This window comes from Equus przewalskii, chromosome 12 (genome assembly GCF_037783145.1).
Source record: "Equus przewalskii isolate Varuska chromosome 12, EquPr2, whole genome shotgun sequence".
NCBI lineage: Eukaryota > Metazoa > Chordata > Mammalia > Perissodactyla > Equidae > Equus > Equus przewalskii.
Window position 1 is genome coordinate 41,426,860 of NC_091842.1, and position 27,718 is coordinate 41,454,577.

A 27,718-nucleotide genomic window follows, 5' to 3' on the forward strand; every position below is an offset into this window, starting at 1 on the left:
GATCACGTGGCCGCGGCGCGGGTCACGAGAGCAAACACCCGGCCGCGGCGCTTCCCGGCCGGTCCCTGCGCGGCGGGCCATGGCCAACGTCTCCAAGAAGGTGTCATGGTCCGGCCGCGACCTGGACGACGACGAGGCGGCGCCGCTGCTGCGGAGGGCGGCGCGGCCCGGGGCTCCGGCCGGCGAGGGCACGCCGCTGCTGAACGGCGCGGGGCCCGCGGCCGTCCGCCAGGTGAGGCGGCCCGCGGGGAGCCCCGGGGAAACTGAGGCCTCGCGCCGCCGGCCGGCGCTGGCGCGACCTCGGGCCCCGCGCGGGCCGGGACGGCGGGGCGCAAAGGCCTGGGCCGCCCCGGGCCGCGCCGCAGGCTCCGGCTGCTGGCTCCGGGCTCGCCGCGGCCGAGCGAGTCGGGGTCTGGGTCGCTGGGCGGCCCGGGCGGTGCGCGCATCCTCGCCGTCGTACGGACGGGGAATCGAGCCGCGGGCCGGGTCGGGACGGGACGGGGCCCCGGGTCTCACCGGGCGGACGGCAGAGCTGGGTTGGTCCCTAGGCCCCGGGTTCTGGAGTCCAGGGAGGAAGCTCCGGGCCCGGTGACAGGCGGGGTCTGAGGAGCCGGCCGAGGTCGCCATCACGCTGGGTGTTTTATGAGCCGATGAGCCGACTGGCACTTTGTCGAGTGTGCCCTTGACGGCATGAAGCTCATTATTTTACTCCTAAATGGCTTTAAAGGGAAGGCACATGGTGTTCTGCTCAGGTGACCTTTGTCTGCCTCGCCCCCCACCCCCAAAATGGTGATAATTCCATGAGTAACTATTTCAGTTCGGTCGTATTTTGAACCCCCAGGAGGTTTTAACAGTTGAGGTAGAATTTTTCCTTGCAGTGAGAGTAACTGAGAAGCTGTCTGCCACCCTTCTCTACAGGGATCAGCACAGACTTGCCCACCGTCTTAGGAATGACAAGTGTCTGCACTGTTTCCATTAGCAGTTAATTGAATTTGGAGCACGTAGCAGCCACTTTGCCACAAGTCAGAGGGGGTGGAATGTGCTCAGCGCTTGAGCAAATGCAGTATGTGTCTTTAAATGAATTTCTGCGTGTTGTTTAATTTTGAGTGAATGCGTTATTTTTGTTGATTGCTTGGTCTCATTCTGGTTTGTCATTATTCTTTGCTTTTCCTCCTCCTGTTCTAGATTGGTCCTTGAAGCACTTGTGTAACGTTTAAAGATTAGGAGGGACACGATCATCAGGCTGTTTCTCTAGAACTTATCTTTAGGTTTCCTGGTCCATGGGAAATGGATCAGAGGGTGAGCGTCGAAGTCTGCCCTTGGAGTGAAATCTGCTGAAATGCTTTCCGTGTCTGCACGGAAGTGCTCTGAAGCGGCTCATCTGAGGTGGTAGGGATGTGGTTGATTCGTTATTTTCTTCTTGGAACGTTTCTGTTGGTTTTTTCTCTTTTAAAAGAAAGTAATCTGAAGTCTACAACATAGAAGTGTGAAACAGCCTTTAAGACTTGGTGGGTAAAGAGATTGGAAACTTTGAGGCTGAGTTTGGGTTTATCTCAGGACTGAGCGTGCTCAGGGTTCCCCACTTCTCTTTGCAAATAGGTACAGGAGTTGGCTTTTTGGGGAAGAGCCTGTTGATCTCTCAGAAAAATCTTTGCAAGCTTTTTTGTTTGTTTGCATTTGATAACAACTGATTAGTTGCTCTTAAACAATTAAAAAGATAATTTATTGAGCACCTACTATGTGCCCAGGTGCCTGCGGTTTGCCTGGGACACAGAGGTGCATGAAGCAGCTTCCTTCCTGCTGGCTCCAGGCTCCTGGAGAAACAGGCCCAGTGCTCCGGGAGGACTGTGTGAGGGGCCCCGAGGGCAGGAGAGGTCTCTTTTGGATCTGGTCTTGAACAGTGTGAGAGCCTCAGGCAGGCAGACAGATGGGAAAGGATAAAGGAGTGTGTGTTTGGGACCCTGCAGCAGTTTGGAAGGTAAATTGGAGTGGGCGTGGAGGTTGGGGGAAGAGCTGGGGTCAGACCTGCAGGGGACCGCTGCTGGCTTTGATTGGGCTTCACCTTGTGGAGAGTGCTGCAGGAAGATGGAGATTTCAGTCTTAGAGGGTCCTCAGCCTGCCTGGTGTGAACGGGTGGGAAGAGGGGGACTCGAGGCATTTGTGCCAGGAACAGCGCTCTGGACCAGCGAGGACGCGTTCCACAGCCTCCTGTGCCTCAGAGTCCTCGCCTGCCAGAGTTCGTCTGCGTGCAGCAGTGGGCACAGGGCTTGTCACAGGCAGTGTCAGAAACAGCCGCACTAAAGGGATGGGTCGTCACTCGCGTGCACCTCCCTTGGCAGTGACTGACTTCCTTGATGCTGGCTTTCTTGGTGACCAGTGGGCTGAGTTCGTGGTTAGGCTCGGGGGCACCTAGTACTCCAGCAGATGGCAGCTTGTGAGCTGCTCTCAGTCCAGGGCCTTTTGGACTAAAATGACGGCCCAGGCCAGCAACCGCCCTACGGGAATGTTCTGGTGAACTGGACGTGAGAGCTTTGCCTGGCTGCCTCCTGGCCCTTTGCAGCTGTGGGACGTCCAGAGTTGGTGTCGTTCCCACTGTGGCACGAGCATAGCCTGCCAAGCACCTGAGGTAGCTGCTCGGGGCAGAGCTTCTAAGTGCCCAGCGGGGAGCAGGCACAGCCCTGGCAGGGTGGAGGGACAGGACCGGACCATTCAGAGCCACCTGTGGGTTGCTGTTTCCTTTCTCAGGCCTCTGGGCCCATCATGGCCGAGTGTGGGGTGATGGTGAGTTACCCAGCGAGTTGCTGCCCATCCACTGCTGGGACAAGGAGAGGGTGAGGTCAGCCAGCAGGTCACAGTCATGTGAGTGGGAAGTGGAGCGTTTTGAGAACTTATAGAGGGAAATCTGAGCCAGAATCAGATGCCCCAGGGGTTGGGGAGGGGTGGGGGGCGGTGTTTGCAGGGTTTGTAAATGCATGACCTTTCCAGGGACCTCGGCTTCAGGAAGCTCCCGCTGAGACACCTAGTGGGGTAGGACTCTCAGGTTAGTGTTTAGAATCGGTTCTGGGGATCTGGATTCTCTGGGAACTAGGGTTACCCCTTGGGACTGTGTCATGCCCTCGTGACCCAGAGCTATAGAGCACAATCTGAGAGTGCCAGGGAGGGGGTTGCAGGGAAGGTGTGGGGGGGGTCATCTGTCGTCCCCACCCGCTCCTTGAGCTCTGCTCCACGTAAGTGAGCACCCTGTCTTTCTCCTAGGTGTCTCCCAGCCCAAGGGGCAGCCCCTCCAAGAAGTCCCTCTGCCTCCTTGTCCTCATCGTCCTGTCTTCCTCCCTCTCCATGCACCCACCCCCAGCCCCACTTTGTAGGATCCAGGCCGGCTGTCCTGGCTCCCTCCCGAGGGCTCCTTGAACCTGTCTCCCTCATGCCTTCAGTAGCACCTGTCCAGGGCCAGTGTGAGTGGGACACAGCCACCGCCCTTAGCAAGCTCACAGTCTGGGGAGGCCGCGGAGGACATAGGCACGGCCGGACAGTGCAGGGAGCTGAGGAACAGGAGTGGGCCCAGACCTCGTCAGAGGATCCTGGGAAGCCACCAGGCAGAGGCTGCAGTGGGGCTGTTCCCATCCGGGATGATTCCGGTGCCGTCTGCCTGCCTCTGCACATCTTGGTCTGCTCCTTCTTGGCCCTCAGACTCAGCCTAAATGCTCCTCCTGGTCCATCCGATCTGGTGCAGACTGCTCCCTCTGGGTCCCTGTCGGCACCCCGGGAGCCTTTCTCACAGTTTATGCTGCATCGTTCATGGCAGCTTGTTCCCTTTCACTGTAAGCCTCTGCCAGCGGCAGCCCTGTGTCCTCAGTGCTGAGCGTGGAGCCTGGCAGGTGTCAAAATGCAGAGCAGCAGACTGGGATGGCAAATGGCCTTTGTTGTCTTTAAAATTTGTCTTAATTGTGGTAAAAACGTATTATGAAGTTTATCATCATAACCATTTCTAAGCGTATGGTTCAGCAGTGTTACATACATTTACATTGTTGTGCAACCATCATCACCATCCACCCACAGAACTGTCTGCATCTTGCAAAACTGAAACTCTTTCCCCATTAAACACTCACACCCCATCCCCCCTCCCCTGGCTCCTGGAAACCACCCATCTACTACTTCTTCTTCTTTTTTTTTTTTTTGTGAGGAAGATTGACCCTGAGGTACATGTGTGCCAATCTTCCTCTATTTTATGTGGGATGCCGCCACAGTGTGGCTTGACGAGCAGTGCTAGGTCTGCATCTGGGATCTGAACCTGCGAACCCCAGGCTGCCAAAGCAGAGTGCACGAACTTAACCACTGTGCCACCGGGCTGGCCGCACTACTTCTTGTCTCTATAATTTTGACTACTCTAGGAACCTCATATAAATGAAATCGTACAGAATTTGTTTTTTGCAACTGGCTTCTTTCTTTTACTATGTGATGTCCTCAAGGTTCATCCATGTTGTAGCATACTGCAGAATTTCCTTCCTTTTTAAGACCAAATAATATTCCATTGTATGGAAAGACCATGCTGTGTTTGTTCATTCATCCATCAGTGGACACTTGAGTTGCTTCCACCTCTTGGCTATTTGTGAATAATGCTGCCGTGAACATGGTGTACAAATAGCTCCTCGAGATCCTACTTTCAATTCTTTGGGTCTGTATCCAGAGGTGGGATTGCTGGATTGTATGGTAGTTCTATTTTTAATATTTTGAGGAACCACCATACTGTGTTCCACGGCAGCTGCACCGTTTTACATTCCCACCAACAGTGCACAGGGTTCCACATTCTCCACATCCTCGTCGACACTTGTTGATTCTGACCGTGCTCACAGGTGTGAGGTGCTGTCTGGTTGTGGTTTTGATCTGCATTTCTCTAATGATCAGTGGTGTTTTTATGCGCTTGGGCCATTTGTGTGTATTCTTTGGAGGGGTGTTTATTCAAGTCCTTTGCCCATTTTTGAGCCGGTTTGTTTTTTCGTTGTTGAGTTGTAGGAGTTCTCTATGTATCCTGGATATTAACCCCTTATCAGATACTTGCTTTGTAAATATCTTCTCCCATTTTGTAGGTTGCCTCTTCACTCTCATTGTTTCCTTTGATGCACAAAAGTTCTTCAGTTTGACGTAGTCCTATCTGCGTATAACTGTTGTAAATTTTTTTAATGGTTATGGATGTACAGGAGGTTGAAAGACAGTCCAGAGAGGACCTGTGTACCACCCCCAGTTTCTTCCAGTGGTTCCATCTTATGGAACAGCACACTGCTGAAACTGGGCACTGATGTTGGCATAATGTGCACGCACGTGTGTGTGTAGTTCTCTGCTGTCATGTCACGTGTATAGATCTTTGTGAGCACCGCTGCAGTCAACACACAGAGCATGTCCATCACCTCCAGGATTTCCCGCATCCTGCCTCTCGTAGTCACACCCCCTCATCAGGTCTGCGCTCATCCCTCCAGGTCTGATGTGTTGATATCGGGTTGGTGGAACCGTATAGTGTGTGATCTTTGGGATTGACTGCTTTCACTCAGCATCCCACCCTGGAGATTTCATCCGGGCTGTTGTGCATATCAGTAGTTTGAGGACCAACTAGTATTTAATTTCACTTGCATTTAAGAAAAGAAAGGAGGGGCTGGCCCCGTGGCGCAGTGGTTAAGTTTGCATGTTCCTCTTTGGCAGTGTGGGGTTCACTGGTTCGGATCCCAGGCGCAGACCTATGTACCACTTGTCAAGCCATGCTGTGGTATGCGACCCATATATAAAACAGAGGAAGATTGGCATGGATGTTAGTTCAGGGCCAGTCTTCCTTAGCAAAAAGAGGAGGATTGAAGGCCGGCCCGGTGGCACAGCAGTTAAGTTCACACGTTTCGCTTCTCGGCAGCCCGGGTTTCACTGGTTTGGATCCCGGCTGTGGACATGGCACCGCTTGGCAAAAGCCATGCTGTGGTAGGCATCCCACATATAAAAGTAGAGGAAGATGGGCATGGATGTTAGCTCAGGGCCAGTCTTCCTCAGCAAAAAGAGGAGGATTGGCAGTACTTAGCTCAAGGCTAATCTTCCTCAAAAGAAAATAAAAGGATTGGTGGGAGATGTTAGCTCAGGGCTAGTCTTCCTCAAAAAAAAAAAAAAGAGAAAGGAATAGACACAACACTAAATATGTGGTTGAACTGCAAGTAAATGGCTTTTTCATCACAAAAGACATTTCCTAAAAGATGCTCATCAAGTTGAGAAAAGAGATGATAGAGGGCCAGCCCCAGTGGCCTAGTGGTTAAGGTTGGTGGGCTCCACTTGGTGGCCTGAGTGGACCTACACTTCTCTGTTAGCAGCCATGCTGTGGTGGGGGCCTACATCAAAATAAAAAAAGAGGAAGATTGGCAATGGATGTTAGCTCAGGCAATCTTCCTCAGGAAAAAAAAAAGAAGATACACAAAGGTGCTGGAGGAGGGTGAGTGAGGGCCCAGTCGAGGGCAGCCATGGGGGGGCGTGGCCAGAGCTTAGCCCTGCCCACCGCCAGCCTCCATCTCCCTGTGGGTGCCGTCCAAAACAGTGCTCTCTCAGTGCAGACCGCTGTGCTCACCTGGCCTCTTCCCAGCCACGTGCTGAGGACCTGTTGTCACCACTGCTTGCCCCTTGAGACCTTGTCTGCCCGCCTCTTCCTGAGGTGATGTGCAGGGTGCAGCCTGGCCCGCAGACACTGTTTGGGTGTCAGAGGAGATGCTTTCTGGGGTCCGACTCTGGGCTGCCTTGGTGCATTGGGAGACTGCCTGATGTGGTTGAGCTTCTCTCGTGATCAGTGATGAGTAGGATAAAATGCCAGGCTGCCTTTTTCTGTGGGCTCTGTCCGTCAGGTCGGACACCAAATCGATATTCCCATTTTCCTTTCACATTTGGACTCTCTTGCTGTTGCTCAGCCGTGTGTGTCCATCTTTGCACCCTGCCTGCCTGGCCGGTCTGTGTGTTTGGAGCTGTCCCCGAGGAAGCGCATTTGGTGTTCTGTGGCCAGCTTTGCTTCTGGTGCCCCTTCCTGATCACAGTGTCCTGTCTGGGGAGCAGGGGCTGCAGCCAGCCCTGGGCCACTTCCTGATCAGAGTTGCACTCAAGAACTGGGATCCCTTCCTAGGCCCCCCACCCTGCCTTTCTCACTGGATTCAGCAGTTGGGGGCATTGTCAGTTGTTTTTGAAAGAGGAAACAGCTGTGTTTCTCTCATTAATCACCTGTTTTGCGGACGTTTACCATGTGTATGTCGAGAGAAGTGCACAGTCATGCGAGTGGAGCCTGACAGTTGTCATGTGAACATGCACCCCCTCGTTACCACCTGTTGTGGGGTGATGGTGGCCCCCTAGAAGATGTGTCTGTCCCCTCCTGACCCTGGAACCTGTGTATGGTCCCTGTATGGAAATAGGATCTTTGCAGATGTGGTCACGTTAAGATGAGGTCGGGCTGGCGCAGGGTGGTGTCCTCATCAGGGGAGGGACATTTGGACACAGGCACACTCGGAGGGAGGAGGCCGCGTGATGACCGAAGCAGAGATGGTGTTGCCAGGGAATGCTGAGGATCGCCAATGCCATCAGAAGCTGGGAGAGGCAGGAAGGAGCCTCCTCGTACCTTTGAGAGGGAGCACTGCTGGCCGACACCTTGAAATTGGACTTCTGGCCTCCAGAGCTGGGAGAGAACGAATTTTTGCTATTTTAAGCCACCGAGGCTGTGGGAATTGGTTACAGCAGCCCCAGAAGACTCAGACTCCCCCCAACAGAGTCGGCCAGCATCCCCAAAGCCCCCTGGTGCTGCTCGCTTTTACTGTCTCCCCCAGCCCCCACCCTGTAACCACCACCACCTGACCTTCCACTTCCTGTGGTGGAATCCCGGTAGCTCTCTGGCCTGGTGCTCCTCGGGCCTATCATGCTGTCAGCAGTGGTTTGTTCCTGTCGTTGCTGCATGGTTCTCCACTGCGTGTAGGACTGCCAGAGAAAATGCAGGGCGCCCAGCTGCATTTGCATTTCAGAGAAACGGTGAATAATGGTTTGGGGTTTTTTTTGTGAGGAAGATTAGCCCTGAGCTAACATGTGCTACCAATCCTCCTCTTTTTGCTGAGGAAGACTGGCCCTGAGCTAACATCCATACCCATCTTCCTCTACTTTATATGTGGGACGCCTACCACAGCATGGCTTGACAAGTGGTGCCATGTCCACACCCGGGATCCGAACCTTCGAGCCCCGGGCCGCCGAAGTGGAACGTGCAAACTTAACTTCTGTGCCACCAGGCCAGCACTGAATAATGTTTTAATACAAGTGTGTTCCGCACGGTATTTAAGACGTACTTAGGCTAACACATGACTTGTTTCTCTGAAATGCACGTGTAACTGGTACTTGTGTTTTTTCCCCTAGTCTTGGCCTGCAGTGTGCATAAGAGAAGTCACGCGCCTGATTTGTCTGTCCTCTGTGGTTGACCTGCCCCCTGGGCCTGGGAGCACAGCCCTACTTTAGAGAGGGAGGGTCCTGGGTCCCCTGCCCTGGGCGAGGAGGCACTTCTGACTGTGTGTCTGGAGGCCTGGAGCCACTCAGTCTCATGATGGGGGATGCACAGAACTGGGAGCTGGGGGGCAGGGGACAGAAAGACTCCTGGAGGAGGGGCCATGGACCACCTAGATTTTCTAGGCTTGGGGTGGGGTACCTGGGAGGACACTGGTGTGGTCCTGCAGCCCGGGGTTCTGGTGGCTGGCAAGTGTTTCATCTCCAGTCTCTGAAGCGCTGCAGAACAGGGGAGGACAGCCCTCGGTGGTGGGGAAGGCCTGGGCTTCGGAGCTGGGGGCTGGACTATTTGATGACAGGCTGTGGGTGGTGAGGGCAGGCCTGGGGATCCAGCGTTGGCCCTGCGCTGGGGTCCCCCTCATGGCATCTGGGGGTCTGTGTCCTTGGGTGAGGCCGGGTGGCGTGGGCATGCAGAGAGCAGCACAGCCCTGTGGCTAAGTGATTTCTTACGTCGCAGCTCAGCCCTGTGATTTCTCTTCTGCTTCTAGTCGCCCCATTCCACGTTTTTCCGGATTGGACAGATGAGCAACGTGGAGCTGGATGATGAGCTTCTGGACCCTGTGAGTGGTAGTTATTCCCCATTCATGGAGCGCCCACTGCGTGCCAGGCTTGTTCCCAGGGAGCAGAAGTCTGCGCTGGTGGAGCTGCAGCCTAGCAGACAGCAGACAGTAACGCCAAGCAAGAGGCTGCCGGACCGTGGGTGGGCCCAGCAGAGCTCAGGGACGAATGTAGACATTGCTGAGCTCAGGGACTGACATGGGCCATGCAGGGCTCGGGGACAGAATGATGAGCAGACATGGAGCCCCCAGAGCCAGGGAAGGCTGCTCCAAGGGGCTGTGTCCCCTGAGGCCGAGCCAGACAAGCAGAGATGGGGGAATTGTGTGTTAGGCAAGGTACACCAAGCATGCTGTGTGGAGGTGCAGGAAGCAGGCCGGGGGCGGAGGGGGGAGGTGCCAGGGGTAGCAGGGGCCCCAGTGGGCTGGAGGAGGGCTCTGGGGGCTGGGTGGAAGTGGGCATCTCAGGGTGGGGGGCCCTTGGAGAGCAGTGATGTCCTCTTCCCCTGCCCCTGTGCTGGGGCCGGACTGTCCAGCAGCTGCCAGGGAAACGTTTCCTGAGCGCCCTCCGCCAGACTTGTCTTTGACTTCCTGCTCCGACATCTCATGGTTCTGATCTGCATTTCCCTGATGGCTGGTGATGTTGAGCATCTGGCCTGTGCTGATGGCCACTGGATGTCTTCTTTGGGAAATGTCTGTTCAGATCCTGTGCTCCTTTTTTAATCGTGTTACCATATGTTTTTATAGTTGAATTATAAGTGTTCTTTGTGTGTTCTGGACACAGATCGCTCATCAGATACACGATTGGCAGAGACTGTCTCCTGGTCTGGGTGTTCTGCTCACTTTCTGACGGTGTCCTCTGAAGCACGGAAGCTTTTCACTCTGATGAAGTTCAGCCCGTCTGTTTTTTGCTTTGGTTGCTCCTGCTTTTGGTGTCATATCTAAGAAACCATTGCCTGACCCAACGTCACAAAGATTCAGTCCTATGCTTTCTTATAAGAGATTTATATATTTAGATCTTTGACCCATTTTTCATGAATTCTGTGTATGGTTTAAGATGCGAGTCCAGCCTTGTCATTTTGCATTGTGGATATCCAGTTTTCTCAGCACCATTTCCTGAGAAGACTGGTCTTTCCCTATTGCATTGTCCGGGCGCTTTGTGGAAAATGAGTTGGCTGTAGATGTGAGGGTTTATTTCTGGGCTCTCAGTTGTCTGCTGTCCGTCTGTCCTTGTGCCAGTGCCCCGCTGTCTGGATGACTGCAGCTTTGTAGCAAGTTTTGTAACGAGTGAGTGTGAGGGTTCCAACTTTGTTGTTCTTCAAGGTTTTTTTGACTGTTCAGGGTCCCTTGCTTTTCCACATGGATTTTAGGATCAGCTTCTCAGTTTCTTCAACAACACCAGCTGGAATTTAGATAAGGCTTGCTTTGAATTTTAATATTACGTCTTCCAATCTATGAACACAGGATATCTTTCCATCTATTTAGGTCTTCAGTTATTTTCAACGATGTTTTATAGTTTTCAGGGTATAAGTCTTACACTTCTCTTGTTAAATGTATTTTAGGAATAAAGTTTATTTTATGTATTTTGTTTTATTTTTTTTTTAAGATTTTATTTTTTCCTTTTTTCTCCCCAAAGCCCCCCGGTACATAGTTGTATATTCTTAGTTGTGGGTCCTTCTAGTTGTGGTATGTGGGACACTGCCTCAGCGTGGCTTGATGAGCAGCGCCGTGTCCGCGCCCAGGATTCGAACCAACGAAACACTGGGCCGCCTGCAGTGGAGTTCGCGAACTTAACCATTCAGCCATGGGGCCAGCCCCTATATATTTTATTTTTGATGCTCTTGTAGATAGAACTGCTTTCTTAATTTCATTTCAGATAGTTCATTGCAAGTACATAGAAATACATTTGATTTTTGTATATTGATCTCGTATCCTTCAATTTTACTGAATGCGTTTATCAGTTCTAGTAGTTTTTTTTAGTGTATTTTGGGTGATTTTCTATACACTAGATCATGTCATCTACACATAGAGAGTTTCACTTCTTCCTTTCCATCTTGATGCCCTTTGTTTCATTTTCTTGCCTAATGGACCTGGTAGAAGCTGCAGTGCGGTGCTGAATAGCAGTGGTAAGAGTGAGCGTCCTTTTCTTCTTCCTGATCCTGGGGGGAAGCGTCAGTCTTTCACCATCGAGGGTGATGTGGCCTGTGGGTTTTCGTATATGTCTTCATCAAGTTGAGCAGCCTCCTACTCCTGGTTTATTGAGTGTTTTTATCATGAAGAGATGTTGGATTTTGTCAGATGCTTTTTCTGTATCTCTTGAGATGATTGTCTGGATTTTGTCCTTTATGTTATTGAAATGGCATGAACTGTTTGTGTTTACAACACTTCTGACACCAGTTTGTTGGTTTTTTCCTCATAACCAGCTAATTCTCTGATTCTCCAGACACCACCTGAGTGTCCTACAAGTCAGTTTATTCTGACAGCGTCTACTCGGTGTCAGCACAGACCCCACAGGTTAAGGGTCAGTCCCACAAGACTGCGCCCACTTCAGACCATCACAAGTCCAGGTTGTCACCTGTGCTCTGATCGACTGGCTGTAAATCGGGGTTCCCACTGCCCCCTCCTCAGGTTTCATAATTTGCTCAATGGCTCACAGAACTCAGGGAGACATTTTATTTATGTTTACTGCTTTGTCGTAAAGGATATGACTCTGTAATGGCACATGGAAAAGATGCACAGGGAAGGAGTGGGGAGGGGCACAGAGCTTCCATGCTGCCGGGGAGCACCAGCCTCCAGCACCTCCCGTAGTCACCAGTCCAGAAGCTCTCCAAAACTTCTCATTTTGGGTTTTTATGGTGATTAGCTCTGTCTCCACCCTCTCTCCCCTCTAGAGGTCAGAGGTCTGGGGACGTGGCTGAAAGTTCCAACCCTTGAGTCCCATGGTCGGTTCCCCTGGCGATCAGCCCCCATCCTGAAGCTACCTAGGGGCCCCCAGCCACCTCCAACTCATTAACGCACAGAAGACACTCATTACTCCAGAGACGCTGAGGGTTTTAGGAGCTGTGTGCCAGACCTGGTACATAGACCAATAAAATACTTTCCATCGTACCACAAACATTTTGAATTAATGGATTTTCAGATGTCAAACCAACCTTTCATTCCTGGGGTAAACCCAGCTTGGCTGTGGTGTTGCAGGGTCCCATCTTCTGGCCCCATATTGAGGACTTTGTGTGTTGTTCCTCGGGGTGTGTGTCTGTAGTTAGTTTCCTGTCTTGTGGTGTCCTTGTCTGGCTTTGAGGTCAGGAAAGGACCAGCCTCGTGGGATGAGTGGGTGTGTGCTCCCTCCTCTTCTCATCTGGGCTTCATTCATAAATGTGCTGGGTTGTCACAGCCTCTTCCTTCCGCAGGACATGGACCCCCCTCACCCTTTCCCCAAGGAGATCCCGCACAATGAGAAGCTCCTGTCCCTCAAGTACGAGGTGGGCCTCCTCCCTCTGTGTTCCCGCGCCATGCAGCCCCTAGCACTTTATCCCCTCCCCAGCCCCACACCCCCACCTGCTGCCCGCCATGAACCTGGAACATTGGGTCAGTGGTCAGTGTTGTCTCTGCTATCCTGGTCTGCAGAGCTTGGACTATGACAACAGTGAGAACCAGCTGTTCCTGGAGGAGGAGAGGCGGATCAACCACACGGTGAGTCTGGGGCCCGACAGCCCAGACACTGCTGCCTCAGAGGCGTCCCCAGGCCTTTGACCACAGTGCAGTGTCCTTGTGGCATGTGCCCCACTCTTGGCTGCCCTGGTGACCGAAGGGCTGGCCTGGTGCTGCTCTCTGGGCCAGGTGCAGCAATGCATCCCCTCCATCTCTCACCCCTCCTCGCTCCCTGTGCCTCAGATTATGGTGTGTGTCCTAGAGCAGGAGATGCCCAACGCCCAGTACAGGAAACTGTCTGTCACGTGGTTATGACTAAGAGGGCTGTTCTTGGAGATGTCAGCTGTGGTGTCCAGAGTGTCAGCAGCTGATTATGAATTGGTTGGGAAGGTACACACACACCCCCACCCAGATGCTCCATTGTCTCTGAGGCTTTGACCAGAGGCCACCTTTGTAGGACTCGGGGGTCCCAAGTGCAGCGTGCCACACATGGTGGCGATGAGCAGAATTCCAGGGGCCAGTCACACCATCCCCAGAGTGGCCTGTGACAGGAGGTCTCACCACTGCAGCCTCTTCTGACAGACGCCTTGCCCTGTAGGCCTTCCGGACAGTGGAGATTAAGCGCTGGGTCATCTGCGCCATGATCGGGATTCTCACGGGCCTCGTGGCCTGCTTCATTGACATCGTGGTGGAGAACTTGGCCGGCCTGAAATACAAGGTCGTCAAGGACAATATCCTTTGTGGTCCTGTGGCATGGAGCGGCCCAGGGGCACTGTCCAGTTGGGGGAGGCGTGCCTAGGGGCTGCAGCTCTGTCCTGCTTGGGTGGTGAAACGTCTCTGGGCTGTCCAGTGAGCGCACAGCCTGTGAAGCTCTCGGGCGGGCTTGTGCCTGGGCCAGTGCTGCAGGCCAGGAGGCCAGGCCGCGAGGGCATCGCAGGCGGGGGGCACAGTCCGCAGTGGGGAAGCTGCAGTTGTCCTTGATGAGCCCCAGATATCGACAAGTTCACGGAGAAGGGTGGGCTGTCCTTGTCCCTTGTGCTGTGGGCCGCGCTAAATGCTGCCTTTGTGCTCGTTGGCTCTGTGATCGTCGCCTTCATAGAGGTATGTGCAGCCACGAGGAGGCCATGGTGGGAGGCCCCTTGGTGGTGGGCACCCCTCCAGCTCACCCACCTGCAGCTCCTGCCCGTGAGCTTCCCGCGGTCAGACTGCAGGGTAACCCTCTGGTGCCCATGTTGAACGGTTGAGTCAAAATAGCAAACACGTCTGGGCCTCTTCACCCCCAGCCTTGGGGTGCCGCTCCTGTCCCCCTGCCCCGTGTCTCCCCCCGGCCTCAGACCCTCCTAGGGTGCTCCTTTGCTCCAGGACTTCTCCCAGAAGCCTCCCTTCCTATGGCCTGCCTCTTTCTTTGCTCCTTCCTTGTCATGGGGTGTGGGAAGGAAGATGGGGCAGCATCTGGAAGCTTCTCTCTGGGGTACAGTGTGGTGCCCCCTCAGAGGGAGCGGGGAGCTCCAGTCTCTCTCAGCAGGTGCGTGACAGATGCCTTCCGTCTGTCCTGCAGTGTCCTCACCCTGCCCCCTTGGAGGACACTGGGCCTCCTTCCATCTCTTCCCACATCCCACAGTGTGCGCTCCCCCTGGGGGTCGCTCTGCATCTGGGGTGGGAGAAGCGAGAAGCCCCTTCTCTGGGCAGCCCGTCCCCTGTCCTGGGCCCTACATGGCCGCGGCAGCTGCCCAGCATGGCTCAGCTCAGTGCTTGCCTCCCTCTCCTTCCAGCCAGTTGCTGCTGGCAGTGGGATCCCCCAGATCAAGTGCTTCCTCAATGGGGTGAAGATCCCCCACGTGGTCCGGCTCAAGGTGAGGCGTGGAGGTGACCTCTGGTGGGAGCGCAGTGCTCAGCTTGGGGTTCCTTTGCTGAGTTAGGAGCATTTTGTGTGCCCACCTCCCCTCCGCCATCCGCCCAGGCCTGTTTCGTGTGCCACTGCTGAGCACGTGCAGGGATGTGCTGACGGATTTTATGTAAACTTTCTTTGGGAAGTGGTACAGACTTTCTCTTGTCCACGTTGAGTGACGCAGAAATGCTTCACTGGTGTGTGTGTTTGATCTCAGCTCTAGGATGTGCATGAATTCTGTCTGGTGAGTGGCGTCACACGAGGAGGAGAGCTGTGTTGGAGTCATAAACTTCAGGGCATTTTTCCTTTTCTCAAACTCTTTCTTAATACTTATTATCCTTAATCTTTTCGAACACCCTGATGCCTAGAGGGCTGGGAAGTCACAGTTCCTCCTGTGCTCATGTTCAGGTGTGTGGTCAGCATGCCGCAGCCTGGGATTTGCTGGTGGCTTCTTTCCTGCCCCTGCCTAGGGAGGCTGTGCTCCCGGGGTCGGGGCAGGGGGGCTGGTGGATGCACTCCAGGGGAGCAGAGCAGCCTCCAGGTTCCCTGCGGCAGAAGAGGTGGTGGGAATGGCATCTGACCTGTGGTAGCCAGACTAGGTAGCCGGTGGTGGGCAGTGATGCAGCAAGTGCTGGATGAGGAGATGCCCCTGGGCTGTCAGGAGGGGCACGAGGGCTGCCATCTGTACGTACTGCATGCAGCCACTCAGTATAGAGAGTTTGAAGATACAGGAAGGCAGGAAAGAACGGGCTGGAATCCCGCCACCATGGATGCCCACTGGGATGTGCTGCCCTCCTGTGCACCTTCTTTGGTTCTCACAAGGCTGGGCTCCACGTGTGGCATTTTGTTGCTCAGCTTCCTTGACTGTGTGTGGCCTTTCATCAGACACTTGGCATGTTTTCCTTTGTGTTCCAGACCCTGGTGATCAAGGTGTCCGGCGTGATCCTGTCGGTGGTGGGAGGACTGGCCGTGGGAAAGGTAGTGGAGCGTGTGGCCCTGCCCTAGCCTGAGTTCCTCTGTGTGCCACGCGGGACCCAAGGCCGGTTTGTTCTCTCCAAGCTCACGCTCACCTGTGTGCGGCTGTCCTGTCCTTGTAGGAGGGGCCAATGATACACTCGGGCTCCGTGATTGCTGCTGGAGTCTCCCAGGGGAGGTCAACATCACTGAAGCGAGATTTCAAGGTGAGTCCTCTCTCCTGATGTGGATGTCGACTGTGAGGGTGACCGAGGACACCCGTTGGAGAGCTGGGGCCCCTCCTGCTCCGTGCAGGCGTGCTCTGCTGGGACCCATCATTGACATTGCATCTGAGGGTCTCCCCAGCGAACTGTCCTGGGGGCTTTGCCAGGGCCTGACCAAGGAGTCCGCTCAGCCTGCTTCTGGGTATTTGGTGTGGATGTGCATTTCTGCGGGGAGGGTCTGTAGCTGTAAACAAACAGTTTCTCAAAGGACTCAGCTACCCAGAAAGAGGGCAGGAATGACACATGCAGGTTGGAGATGCTCAGTTTTCACGATACGCTTCAGAAGATTGTTGCGTTTCCCCAAAGAGCCCCCAGCATCCTGATGGGTATGCACTGAGTTTATAGGTTTAGAGACAGTTAACGTTTTTACAGTATAGAGCCTTTCCTTTAAGTTAAGAACACAGTGAAGTTTTGTGTTCGTTGGGCTTCATTAGGTCTGTCAGCGGCGTTGTGGGTTTGTTGATTTAGCTCTTGCACAGACTGTGAAGTTGAGTTACTGCTGTGAGTGGCGTGCTTTCCCATTTTCCCGTGGTGGCTGGTGTGCAGGGCGGCTCTCACGGTGTTGCTGCCCCCTGCCCTTCTGCAGTCCCTGTGAATCCTTCCCTCCCCTCCCCGGCCTGTCTCCGCGGCCTCCAGCTGACCTCTTCCCTTCCTGAGAGAAGTGCCCTTGGAGAAGCTGGCTGAGACCCTCTGCCCCATCTGTTCCTGGTTCAGATCTTCGAGTACTTCCGCAGAGACACGGAGAAGCGGGACTTCGTCTCGGCGGGAGCTGCGGCCGGAGTGTCCGCTGCGTTTGGAGCCCCCGTGGGTGAGGAGGGGCAGGGCGGTCCTGCTTGGTCTGACGTGCCTGCCGTGTTGGGGAAGCTGCTCTCCCGCGGTGTGAAGGGGTAGTCTTGGTGTGTGTGGGCGAGGGTGTGGAGCGTACCCCCTGAGAGGCCCCGGGGACTGCCTCTGACATGGTCCCAGTGCCCTGGGGACGGAGGGCATGAAGTGGCAGTGGGTTTGGGGTTCCCGTGGCCTGGATGGGCACTTCAGGGCTGGGCCGCTGGCCATTCCAGGTGGCGTCCTGTTCAGCTTAGAAGAAGGCGCCTCCTTCTGGAACCAGTTCCTGACGTGGAGAATCGTAAGTGCCTGTGGACGGCTGCCTCTCCCTGCTAGGCTGCGCTGATGCCTGGCTCCGTGTTGGGGCAGACGCTGTGCTCTTGGCCCCAACTTTGGTCTCTTCACGCGAGGGTCCATCAAGCTGTGGTTGGAGCCATGCCCCCAGGGTCCGTTAAGGCTCTGCCCCTCACTTGACCTGAGGCGTTGGCCATTCTCTTACCGCCTGCCCGTCCCCTTGTCATTGTGGACGTCGTCCCCCCTTGTTCTCCTCCCCCTCCTCACTGGGAACCCCACGTGCCTCCTTCCCTCGGCTCCGTCACTGGCTTGGCCTGATGCTCGTCCAAAACAGGCTGTGACCCGGCTGGCCTGGCGGTGAGGGGACCCAGCCAGCAAGGCCCTGGCCCCTTTCCCTTCAGCCTTTGGAGGGTCTCCAGGTGCCTCCCCAGTGACAGGAGCTCCTCCTCCTGCAGCCCCTCGCCAGCTCCTGTCCTCCCCAGCGGTGGGCCTCAGCTGGCTGGGCGCGGTGCCTCGGCCCAGTGGCCGTGCTCTGATGGCCCCCATCTCCCTCTCTGCCCACAGTTCTTCGCCTCCATGATTTCCACCTTCACTCTGAATTTTGTTCTCAGCATTTACCATGGAAACATATGGGACCTGTCCAGCCCGGGCCTCATCAACTTTGGAAGATTTGACACAGAGGTAACCCAACATGTTGTACCCCCTCACTCTTTCTGGTTCTTTCTCAGTGCAGGGCCAAAGCTGTGTACTTAAGGTTCAGCCTGAGAACTTGGGATTTTGGAAGATTCTGCCTCTTAGCTGCGAGGCTGAACTTTTATCTGGAAGCACCAGAGGCCTGGAGGGTCTCTAGGAAAGGGCGCTTCTGACTGGCCGTGCGGGTTAGGACACCCGTCCCCCAGTGGGCGCCTCCAGGGGTGTCCCAGCCGTGTGTGGACTGTGGGACAAGAGCGCTGAGTGTGGTGGGCCTGGGAGCTCGGGCAGCAGCTCATGGAGGGTGAGGAGGTACAGGCATGCGTTTCTAGGGAGGCCTGGCCCACCGGCCGGCGTCGCCACTCCCAGGGCCGTTCTCGTGCACAGACGCATAGGGGCTCTTGGGTGGTCTGGTCGTAAGATCTGTTCTGGGGGTTTTCCCCCTGTCATGCACCCCATGGGCCTCCTTTGGCCAAAGCTCAGGCCCTCCACCCTTCTGAGGTGATGGAGATCTGGCTGAAGCCTCAGGAAGACAAAAGCCTCACAGGGCCTCCGAGCACCTCCCTGACCAGCCGTGCAAGCAGGAGTACAAGCCGCTCCGCACGCCCAGCGTTCCCTGCGGGGCCTGCACAGCCTGTGGGAAAGTGCTGGGAGGCTCCTGTGCGAGTGGGCAGATGGTCCCGAGTGTGAGGACATCGTCCCTCGGAACGCTCGCTCTCCCTCTCTCCACACAGACGATGGTGTACACGATCCACGAGGTCCCTATCTTCATCGCCATGGGCGTGGTGGGTAAGGCCGCCCCCACGCAGCGCACCAGCCGCCCCGGCCCCACACTGGGCCGTTGCTTTCCAGACAGTCTCAGGCGCCTTCCAGCAGGAACGAAGCACGTGGTGGGGATTGGGCCCGCGGTACTCCAGGCCTGGCCCAGCTTTGAAGTGGCCAGAGAGGGAAACGGCCCCCACACTCTGCTTGCTGTTCCAGGGCCACCCAGGGCGGGGCTGCACTCCCCAAGGAGGGAGCCCAAGCCTGGGGGAGGCCTGGAACTTTACTTCCATCGGCGAAACCCCGACTGGCTCTGGACAGCGTTTGTTGCCCTGAGAAACCTCGCCCTAGCCTTTGAGAAATAAGCCTGTCTGTCGGCCAGGATGTGGTGACAGAGAGGTTCACAGACCATCCCCTCCTGTCCCCTGTGCTGCCTGGAAAGCCTCCACCTTTCTTCCTTATGTCGCTTACACACAGCTTCTTCCCGGTTGTAGGTGGTGTTCTTGGAGCCGTCTTCAATGCCCTGAATTACTGGCTGACGATGTTTCGAATCAGGTGAGAAGCTTCTGTTTTGTGCATCGAGTTGACACGTGTGGCCCCTGGGGCTTTGAAAACAGACGAGTTGTGGGCTCTGCACCCGTGGGGCTGCCCCCTGCATCTGTCGTGATGGTTTGTACATGAGGCCGGGAGTGGGCAGGGCCGGGCTAGGCGGGGCCTCAAGGGTGGCTCCTTGGGCAGGGGGAACCCCCATGCATCCTCCCTGTCCTGAGTTCAGCTCCTTCTGGTCTCTCTCATCCTGAGCCTGGTCTGCCTGCGGGCAGCATGGGGCCATGAGGAGCACAGTTATTGGAGCCCTTGGGTTTTCTGAAACCTTTGGGGCGGCTCCTGGGCTTGCAGAAGCTCTTCTTCCTTCTCATTCTCCTCGTCCTCCTGCACCAACTCAAAATGCTGTTGGAGAGCGCCTGAGGACAGGCAGAGGATGTTCAGGAGTAGCCGTGCTGTGTTGCCCTCCTGATCAGCAGTCTGCTCTCACGGGGTCGCAGACTCAGGGTGGCCTGGTCCAGCCCGGCTCTTTGCTCTAGGTACATCCACCGGCCCTGCCTCCAGGTGGTTGAGGCCGTGCTGGTGGCCGCTGTCACAGCCACGGTTGCCTTCGTGCTGATTTACTCATCGCGGGATTGCCAGCCCCTGCAGGGCAGTGCTGTGTCCTATCCCCTCCAGGTAGGACACCTGAGCCCCATGGGTGGACCCACCAGGCAGGGCAGGGGCAGCGCCGGCCCCCCCACTGCGTTTTCAGACAGGGGTAGGCAGCCTGCCAGGCGCCAGGAGAATGAGGTGTTATGTCGAGTGGAGTCCCGCCCAGTCCTCCTCCCAGAGCAGCACCCTGGTGGGGTCTGCGGGAGGCCTTCAGAAGTGGGAGCTCGTGGGTGTGGACTGAGAGTTGCAAACTGGCATATGCATGAAAACCTGTGCACGCGTGCTCACTACAGCACGAGTCACAGTGGCCCACAGTGGAGGCAGCCCAGCTGTCTATCAGCTAACGGACAGATAAACAGGTGGGCTTATTCAGCCATAAAAAGGAATGAAGCACTGGCACACGCTACAACACGGATGAACCTCGAAAACATGATGCTCAGTGAGAAAAGCCAGACAGGAAGGACACCGTAGCCTATGATGCTGTTTGTGCGAAATGTCCAGAAGCAGCAAATCCCTAGAGACAAAATGCAGATTGGTGATTGACAGAGGCTGGGGATGGGGATAGAGAATGACTGATGATGGGCACAGATGTAAACAAGCTGTGAAAGATGCAGGTGTGGGGCCCCCATGGGCTGGCTCTGGTGAGGCCATGGGGTTGACAAGGCCAGCTTCGCTTGGGGTCAGTCCCTACTATGACCTGTGGCCTCAGGGCCCATGGCTCTCCTCAGCCTGGAGGGTGCTGGGCCTGCTGGCATCCAGGACACCGATGTTTGACCATTGGGTTCTGGGAGCATGCTTGTGGTATAAGGTCTGGGATCTCCATGTGCCCCAGGGACAGACTAGCTGTCCAGCCCAGGAGTCCTGTTGACCAGCCCCTACAGGGCTGGACGTGCTTCTGAAGCCCTCACTGTCCCTGGGACGGGCTCTTTGCGTCCTGCCTCGCCTCTGAGGCCGCAGGCTGGGCCCATCCTGTTGTGTGGCTGTTGGCTGGTACTGTCCAGGCCGGGACTGCCCCGTCCCACAGACTATCTTCTTTCCCAACCCCACAGCTCTTCTGTGCAGATGGCGAGTATAACTCCATGGCCGCAGCCTTCTTCAACACCCCAGAGAAGAGTGTGGTCAGCCTTTTCCACGACCCCCCAGGTGCGTGCTCATGCATAGCACTGTTGGCCTCATGTCGCTACCTGGTCCCCATCCCTTCTGGCCTGGGTGACCCCTTCTGGCTGAGTGTGCCCTGTGGGCAGAGGTCACTGCCCTTGCTGTGGGGGTGGGGTGCAGTGGTGCGCAGGGGCTGGCAGCCAGGAGTCAGCTAGGGGCGAGCACCAGGGAGGGGGCCTGGCCAGGCTCCCCACGCCGTCTCCTTCCCTTCCTGGAGGGGCCGCGGGGGCTGTCTCCATCTTCTATTAAGACGACCTTGTCTCCCAGGATGAGTTTTCCTTCTGGGCGCTACTTGCATGGGTCACTCCCGGTCAGAACACCGGGTGTGGTGACTCACCAGCTCCTGGCCTTGCCAGCCACACGTTTTGAGTTAAAGACAGGCTCTGAGAGCAGACTGCTGGTTTTCAAGGTGCACCTTCCAGTTCACAATCCTGCTGCTCCCGGGCAGGGCCTCGCCTCCCCCGCGCCCAGAGGGGGCCCTGCAGCACAGGCCTGTGATGGCACCCGCTGCACGAATCTGGGAACAGAGCAGTTGCCTCCGGTCTTCCACCCTGTAGCTGCTCTGTGCCATTGTTTTGCCTTTTCTGTCTGGAACCCTTTAGGTTATCTCTAATTGTTTCCTGTCACAAGGCCACCAGGAGCTTCCTGGTCCTCAGGCCTCTGTGCGCATGTGACAGGAGTCCATAAGATTTCACAGAAAGGCTTTTAAGTGTGAGGCGAAGCTGAGCCCTTTCTGAAAGGTGCTGAGCGGGGCCGCTGGACAGGCACCAGGTCCTGGACATGTTGGTTCCAGGGTTTGATTGACATCTTCCTGCGTCTGGAAGTCATCTGGTGTGGACTGGTGGCCGGTGGCCTCCCTGCGCTGACCTTTGGTGGTCTGTACTGCAGTGCCAGCCATGTGCACAGACCTCAGTTGGCACCTTCCCTTGGTGGAAGGTCCCACCATCCCACTGGTGGCACTGGGGCCTGTCTCCCCCAGCTCTCTGCCCCACGTGCCAGGAGGCCATCCTCCTGCCTCTGAAGCCCTGTGCTCTAGCCTCAGAATGCGGAGACTTCTGGGGGCTCACCGGGTGTCTGTGACCAGCAGGCCATGACTGGGCAGTTGGGCGGTTTGGCCCTGCTCAGGTGTGAGTCCATGAGGCAGGCCCTGGCCAGCTCCCTCTCCACTAGGCTCCTACAACCCAGCGACCCTTGGCCTCTTCACCCTGGTCTACTTCTTCCTGGCTTGCTGGACCTATGGGCTCACGGTGTCCGCCGGTGTCTTCATCCCGTCCCTGCTCATCGGGGCCGCCTGGGGCCGGCTCTTTGGCATATCCCTGTCCTACGTCACGGGGGCTGCGGTGAGTAGGGCTTCTCCATGCACAGAGTCGGGGCTGGGGGCACTTGAGCCCGGGTGCAGGAGCTGGTGACGAGGTGCGGTGCTCCAGGCCTCAGCCCCGCCACGCTGCCTTCCCGGCCTCCCCCTCCCCTGTGGCCACGTGGCGCGACACACGTCCATGTGTTTTCTTCTTTTCACTTTATTCAAATAAGATATTTTTAAAAACAAAGAAGGGGTGCAGTGAGTCTCCCCTGCTGTTCCTCCCCCCGCCCCTGCTCCAGGCTCCGGGTGCATCTCGGGGTTCCTTTGCTACCAGTTTGTGTGTTCTCGAGTGGAATGTGATTCATGTAGCATAAATCCACCTTTTTAAAAGCATACCATTTGGTGCTGCTCCAGTGGTCCACGCGGTCGTGGAACCATCATCGCTGTCTAGGTTCAGGACCCTCTGGTCAACAGAGAGAAACCTGCACCCCTTCACACTCATTCCTGTGCCCCCGAGCCCCTGGTGGCCGCCAGTCTGCTTTCTGTCTGGAGTTGCCTGTTCTGGGTGTTTCGTGTCCGCAGAGGAACACGTTCTGGTCTTTGGTGGCAGCTCCTCTGTGTGTCCTGTTCTCAGGGTTCGTCCAGGTGGGAGCACGTGTAGGGTTTTCACTTCTCACGCAGCCCTGTGTGGTGCCGGTGTTTCTGCACAAACCGCAGTCACTGACACGTGTGTCGGCCCGCCTTCCCTGCACACACCTGCAGCTGTTCCCTCCTCAGTCTGTAGAGTGTCTGCTCCTGTCGCCTGCTGCAAGGTCCCCAGCATGTGCAGGTGGCAGGGTGCATCCCCGAGTGGGCACACCTAGGGTGTTACTGCACATGGTGCTGGGGCGTGTGTGGGAACTGCAGGACTCCTTCCCAGTTGTGGAATTGCTGGGCCGGTGGCCTCCAGTGGTGTCAGTGCATCTGGGGTTTGAGCAGGGGCCTGTCACCCCCTCTGATGCCTCCTCTGTGTCATCCCGCAGATCTGGGCGGACCCTGGCAAGTATGCCCTGATGGGAGCGGCTGCCCAGCTGGGTGAGTCCTGGCTGCTGTGTGGTCATCCTAAGATTAGGGGGCGCCCCTGCCTGTCGGGACAGGAAGGCCGGGTGTTCACTCCATTTGTTTTTGTTTTTTTTTTTAAGATTTTATTTTTCCTTTTTGTCCCAAAGCCCCCCTGTACATAGTTGTATATTTTTAGTTGTGGGTCCTTCTAGCCATGGCATGTAGGATGCCGCCTCAGCATGGCTTTGAGTGGTGCCATATCCACGCCCAGGATTTGAACTGGCGAAACCCTGGGCCACCGAAGTGGAGCACATAAACTTAACCACTCGGCCACAAGGCTGGTCCCTGTTTACTCCATTTCTGTGGTCATTGGCCAGTGGGCCACCTCACCCCACTGTGTGGCTACACAGGGTCGCTGGGGTGAATGGCCAGGGGCACAGACTTGCACAGAGAACCAAGGCAGTGGGAGAGTGGAGGGGTGGCCCATAGAGGCCCATGACCGCAGCCTCACCCCAGCCCATCCCTTCTCTCCCCTGACAGGTGGGATCGTGAGGATGACGCTGAGCCTGACGGTCATCATGATGGAGGCCACCAGTAATGTGACCTACGGCTTCCCCATCATGCTGGTGCTGATGACTGCCAAGATCGTGGGGGACGTCTTCATCGAGGTGCGGCTTGTGGGGACAGGGCTGCCTGCCCTCCTTGCCCTCGCTCTGGGCCCCTCCCCACGCCCCTGGCCTCGGTGCCTGAGACTGTAGGGCTTCAGGCGTCTGTGTGAAGGGAAAGGGGCCCCTGTGAAGCCATCCTCCAGATGACCCCTTGCCTCGGTGGGCGGGCATAGGGCAGGCCCCCTCCCTCAGTGGCAGGCCCAGCACATCACCAGCCCACCCTCTCCTCAGGGCCTGTACGACATGCACATCCAGCTGCAGAGCGTGCCCTTCCTGCACTGGGAGGCACCCGTCACCTCGCACTCGCTCACCGCCAGGTACCACGGGCCATCTTGGTTCAGGCTGAAGGCCTGCGGCCTGGGCTTCCTCCCCGTGCTCAGGATGGGGTATGGGGGCAAGTGGTGTGGCGGATGCTCCAGGAGGTTTGGCTCGAGCAGCCTGGCACAGGAAAGAGGCCGCATGCCTCTGTGCAGACATCTGGGGAAATGCTGTGCGGGCATCTCGGCTGTGTGGGCGGCCGGCCCAGGGCTGGTTCTCCAGGGCAGCTCCCAGGGTGGGGGCCCTGCGGGCTCCCAGCCCCCTCGTCCTAGGGTTTCCTGAGTCCAACGGACTTGTGCCTGTTGAGCTTCACCTTTGCTGTGAAGAGAGAACACTCAGAATCCCCCAGGGGCAAGTGGCCACTGTGACAGACAGCGGACGAGGCATGTGCTCCTCCACAGGGAGGTGATGAGCACGCCGGTCACCTGCCTGCGGAGGAGGGAGAAAGTGGGCGTCATCGTGGACGTGCTCAGCAGCACCACGTCCAATCACAACGGCTTCCCCGTGGTGGAGTACACTGACGACACCCAGGTACCACCGGGCAGCGGGCGGGTGTGGCATGCTTCTCACGTGGACCTGTTGAGCATGCGTGTTAGTGAAGTGTGGTCACAGGAGTGTAGAAACCCCACATTTGGGTTTGTAGTGGAATTCTAGCTACAAAAGGAGCTGAGGCCCACAGCTGGGAAGACGTGGTCCCCGTGAGCGCTGGCCCTGCTCGTGAGCTTAGTCACATGCCCACGTATCTTGTGGTCGTGCTCTAGGCTGCCCCGTCAGCCATGGAGTTGAGGCTGTGAGTTTTGTCAGGAGCAGTTCTGACGGGACGTGTGGCACCCCTGTCACCATGCATCCAAAGGTTTGGGATGAGTTTGTCCAGGCTGGGTCTACATCTTGCCCCTGGCAGACGCTCCAGCCTCACGGTGCGGGGCTCTGCACTGCGGGGCGTTTGGGAGTTAATGAGCTTGTGCAGGTGGAAGCCTGCTGTGAGACCTAGTGGTGACCACACATCGATATGGACTGGCAGAGCCGGTGAGGCAGGAAGGGCCACGGCTTCTGGGCTCCGCCCGCGCATAGACAAGCCTGTCTGTTTTTCTGCAGCTGGCCCGGCTCCAGGGCTTGATCCTGCGCTCCCAGCTGATCGTCCTCCTAAAGCACAAGGTTGGCCTGTCGGGCACCTCCGGGGCAGCGGGAGACACTGGGCCTGGTGCTGGGTTGTGACACGGCACTGTCCGCTGCCTGCAGGTGTTTGTGGAGCGGTCCAACATGGGGCTGGTGCGGCGGCGGCTGAGGCTGAAGGACTTCCGTGATGCCTACCCGCGCTTCCCCCCGATCCAGTCCATCCACGTGTCCCAGGATGAGCGCGAGTGCACCATGGACCTCTCCGAGTTCATGAACCCCTCCCCGTACACTGTGCCCCAGGTGCTGGCTGCAGGGCTGTGGGGCGGGCCCCACCTGCAGGGTTACCAGGTGGCCAGAATTTTTCTAGAACCTTTCTGATGGCACAGGGCAGCCTTCAATGGCCATGTGACCAGAAAGTGCATTTGAGGGGCTGGGGTGGGTCAGAGGACGAGCAGAGAGGAGCTCTGTGGTTACGCCAAGGACCAGGAATGGGGTTGGGGGCAGCTCTAGAGGCCGAACTGGCAGGGCCAGATGGCGTGGAGGGGAAGGGGCAGTTCAGGACACATCCTGACATCCTGGTGGCGGTGGGGTCTGCGAGGGAGACAGCTGACCCTGAGTTTGGCAGGCCCTACCTCTGCTCTTCTTTTGAGCGGAGCCAGGGCCGGTGGCAAGCTGAGGCTGTGCCCTCATTGCAGGAGGCGTCTCTTCCACGGGTGTTCAAGCTCTTCCGGGCTTTGGGCCTCAGGCACCTGGTGGTAGTGGACAACCACAATCAGGTGAGCTTGCACATGGTGCACACACATGCACACCCGTTTCCTGCTCACTCCAGCCCCTCTGCCTCCAGACCTGCCTGCCCTGTGCACAGGTGTGCGCTTCTCCCAGCTCCTGCAGGGACTCTTGAGACCCAGGATGTAGGCTGGCCGTGTGCCCACCTCTGGGGCTCCCCCAGACAGGGCTGCCCACCACACACAGGGCAGGGGCTTCGACAGAGGCAGGTCGGGCTGCCCAACCCCTGTGACCTGGCTTTGCTCCCACAGGTGGTTGGGCTGGTGACCAGGAAGGACCTGGCCCGGTACCGGCTTGGGAAGGGGGGCCTGGAGGAGCTCTCGCTGGCCCAGACGTGAGGCCTTGGCCCCGGCCCCTCCTCCTCCTGGGGTTCCTGCCTCGCTCCATGTGCAGCCGTGAATCCAGTGCCCTCCACACCTCGGGGACCAGCCGACTGCCCCCTGGGCACTCTGTTTACATTCTCAGCTCGGTCTTCTGGCCTCAGCCCCGTAGATCCCAACCTCCATCCTCCTGTGTTTCTCGACCTTCAGGGATCAGACGCTCGTGCAGCTGCTCCTCGCAGGCTGCTGGCTTCCTGAGAGCCAGCGAGAGGGCGTGTGTACACATTTGTGTATGAGCGTGTTTCCGTGTGTGTTTGTGTGTCTGTCTCAGTGTGTGTGTGTGTGTGTGTGTGTGTGAGAGAGAGAGACAGCTAGGGAGCTGGTCCCTGTGGGTCTGAGTGTTGCAGGCCCCCAGAGCAAGGCCCCATCACTGCCTCTGTTCCCCGTTACCCTGGGAGCCCACCCAGAAGGACCGTACCACCTGCACACCCCCACCTGAAGGCCAGGGGACGTAAGGCTGCAGCAGAGGCTTCTGGCCTTGTCCTTCTTGGTCCTCAGCTCAGTCTGCAGCCACGAGGTGGTGGGCCTGTGCAGTGGGGCCCTGCCTGGGCAATGGCCCCAGTGGACGCATGAAGGCAAGGCTTCTGGGGAGCAGGACACCTTGGAGAGTGGATTCCAGAGTGGGCTCTGTTGGGAAGCTGGCTGTTGCCCCAGACTCACCGCACACACCCCCTGGGCCACACCTTGACTCTGGGCGCACGAGGCTCTCTGGCCAAAGGAGAGCTGAGAATCACTCACAGGCCTGAACCCCCGAGTCCAGACAGACGTCCATTGCCACACCTGTGTGGATAGCAGCTGGAAAGGCGGGTGTTCTCAGCATGAGGGGACCCCCTACACCCAGCTTCTGAGGACCCCTGGCCCAGGGCATTATTCTGGGGCAGCTCTGGTTCCAAGCCTGAGGGCAGGTGGGCTCTGGGATGGGCTGGTAAGCCTGGAGCAAGGATGCTGTGCCCCTCCCAGGCTGGGCAGGCCTGGATCCTGTGTCCTGTGTCCCCAGGGCCCACTTCTGTGACAAGACAGCGTAGATGCCTTTGTGGTGGGCTGGCAGGCAGTGCAAGGGGCCGAGGCCTCAGAAGACCAGTCTTCCTGCCAGGAGTCCTCCCTGGGGGGACGGGTCTGAGTGGGGTTCCTGATGGGAGGAATAAAGAAACTGTACCCAGCCAGCCAATGTCAGTGTCCTTGTTCCCGCCCAGCATAGACCAGTCGAGCAGCCTGGGATTCTCGGGGCCGTTGGGGATGGGGGCATCTAGGACGGGGCCTTCCTCAGTATTTGGTGTGGGTGGGCAGAGCCCTAGTGCAGATCTCCCTGGAGAAGGG

General features: G+C 56.9%; 1 protein-coding gene across 3 annotated transcripts; it reads left to right on the forward strand.

Annotated features, from left to right (window-relative positions):
- CLCN7 (chloride voltage-gated channel 7) lies at window positions 1–27,564 on the forward strand. Of its 3 annotated transcripts, XM_070567056.1 has the most exons (25): window positions 1–232; window positions 9,030–9,101; window positions 12,503–12,574; window positions 12,720–12,785; window positions 13,342–13,474; window positions 13,735–13,844; window positions 14,516–14,596; window positions 15,547–15,609; window positions 15,729–15,812; window positions 16,584–16,677; window positions 16,928–16,992; window positions 17,550–17,666; window positions 18,410–18,464; window positions 18,932–18,992; window positions 19,520–19,658; window positions 20,684–20,777; window positions 21,963–22,132; window positions 23,115–23,166; window positions 23,674–23,801; window positions 24,033–24,118; window positions 24,521–24,650; window positions 25,215–25,274; window positions 25,359–25,535; window positions 25,931–26,011; window positions 26,273–27,564. In XM_070567056.1, the coding sequence occupies exons 1-25, from the start codon at window positions 80–82 to the stop codon at window positions 26,357–26,359; spliced, it is 2,430 nt and encodes an 809-aa protein (XP_070423157.1). In that variant the 5' UTR covers window positions 1–79; the 3' UTR covers window positions 26,360–27,564. The 3 variants fall into 3 exon arrangements, with proteins under 3 accessions (XP_070423157.1, XP_070423158.1, XP_070423160.1); XM_070567057.1 differs by lacking the exon at window positions 9,030–9,101 and having other exon boundaries at window positions 3–232; XM_070567059.1 differs by lacking the exons at window positions 1–232; window positions 9,030–9,101 and adding an exon at window positions 11,155–11,221.
- The last annotated feature ends 154 nt before the right edge of the window (window positions 27,565–27,718 follow it).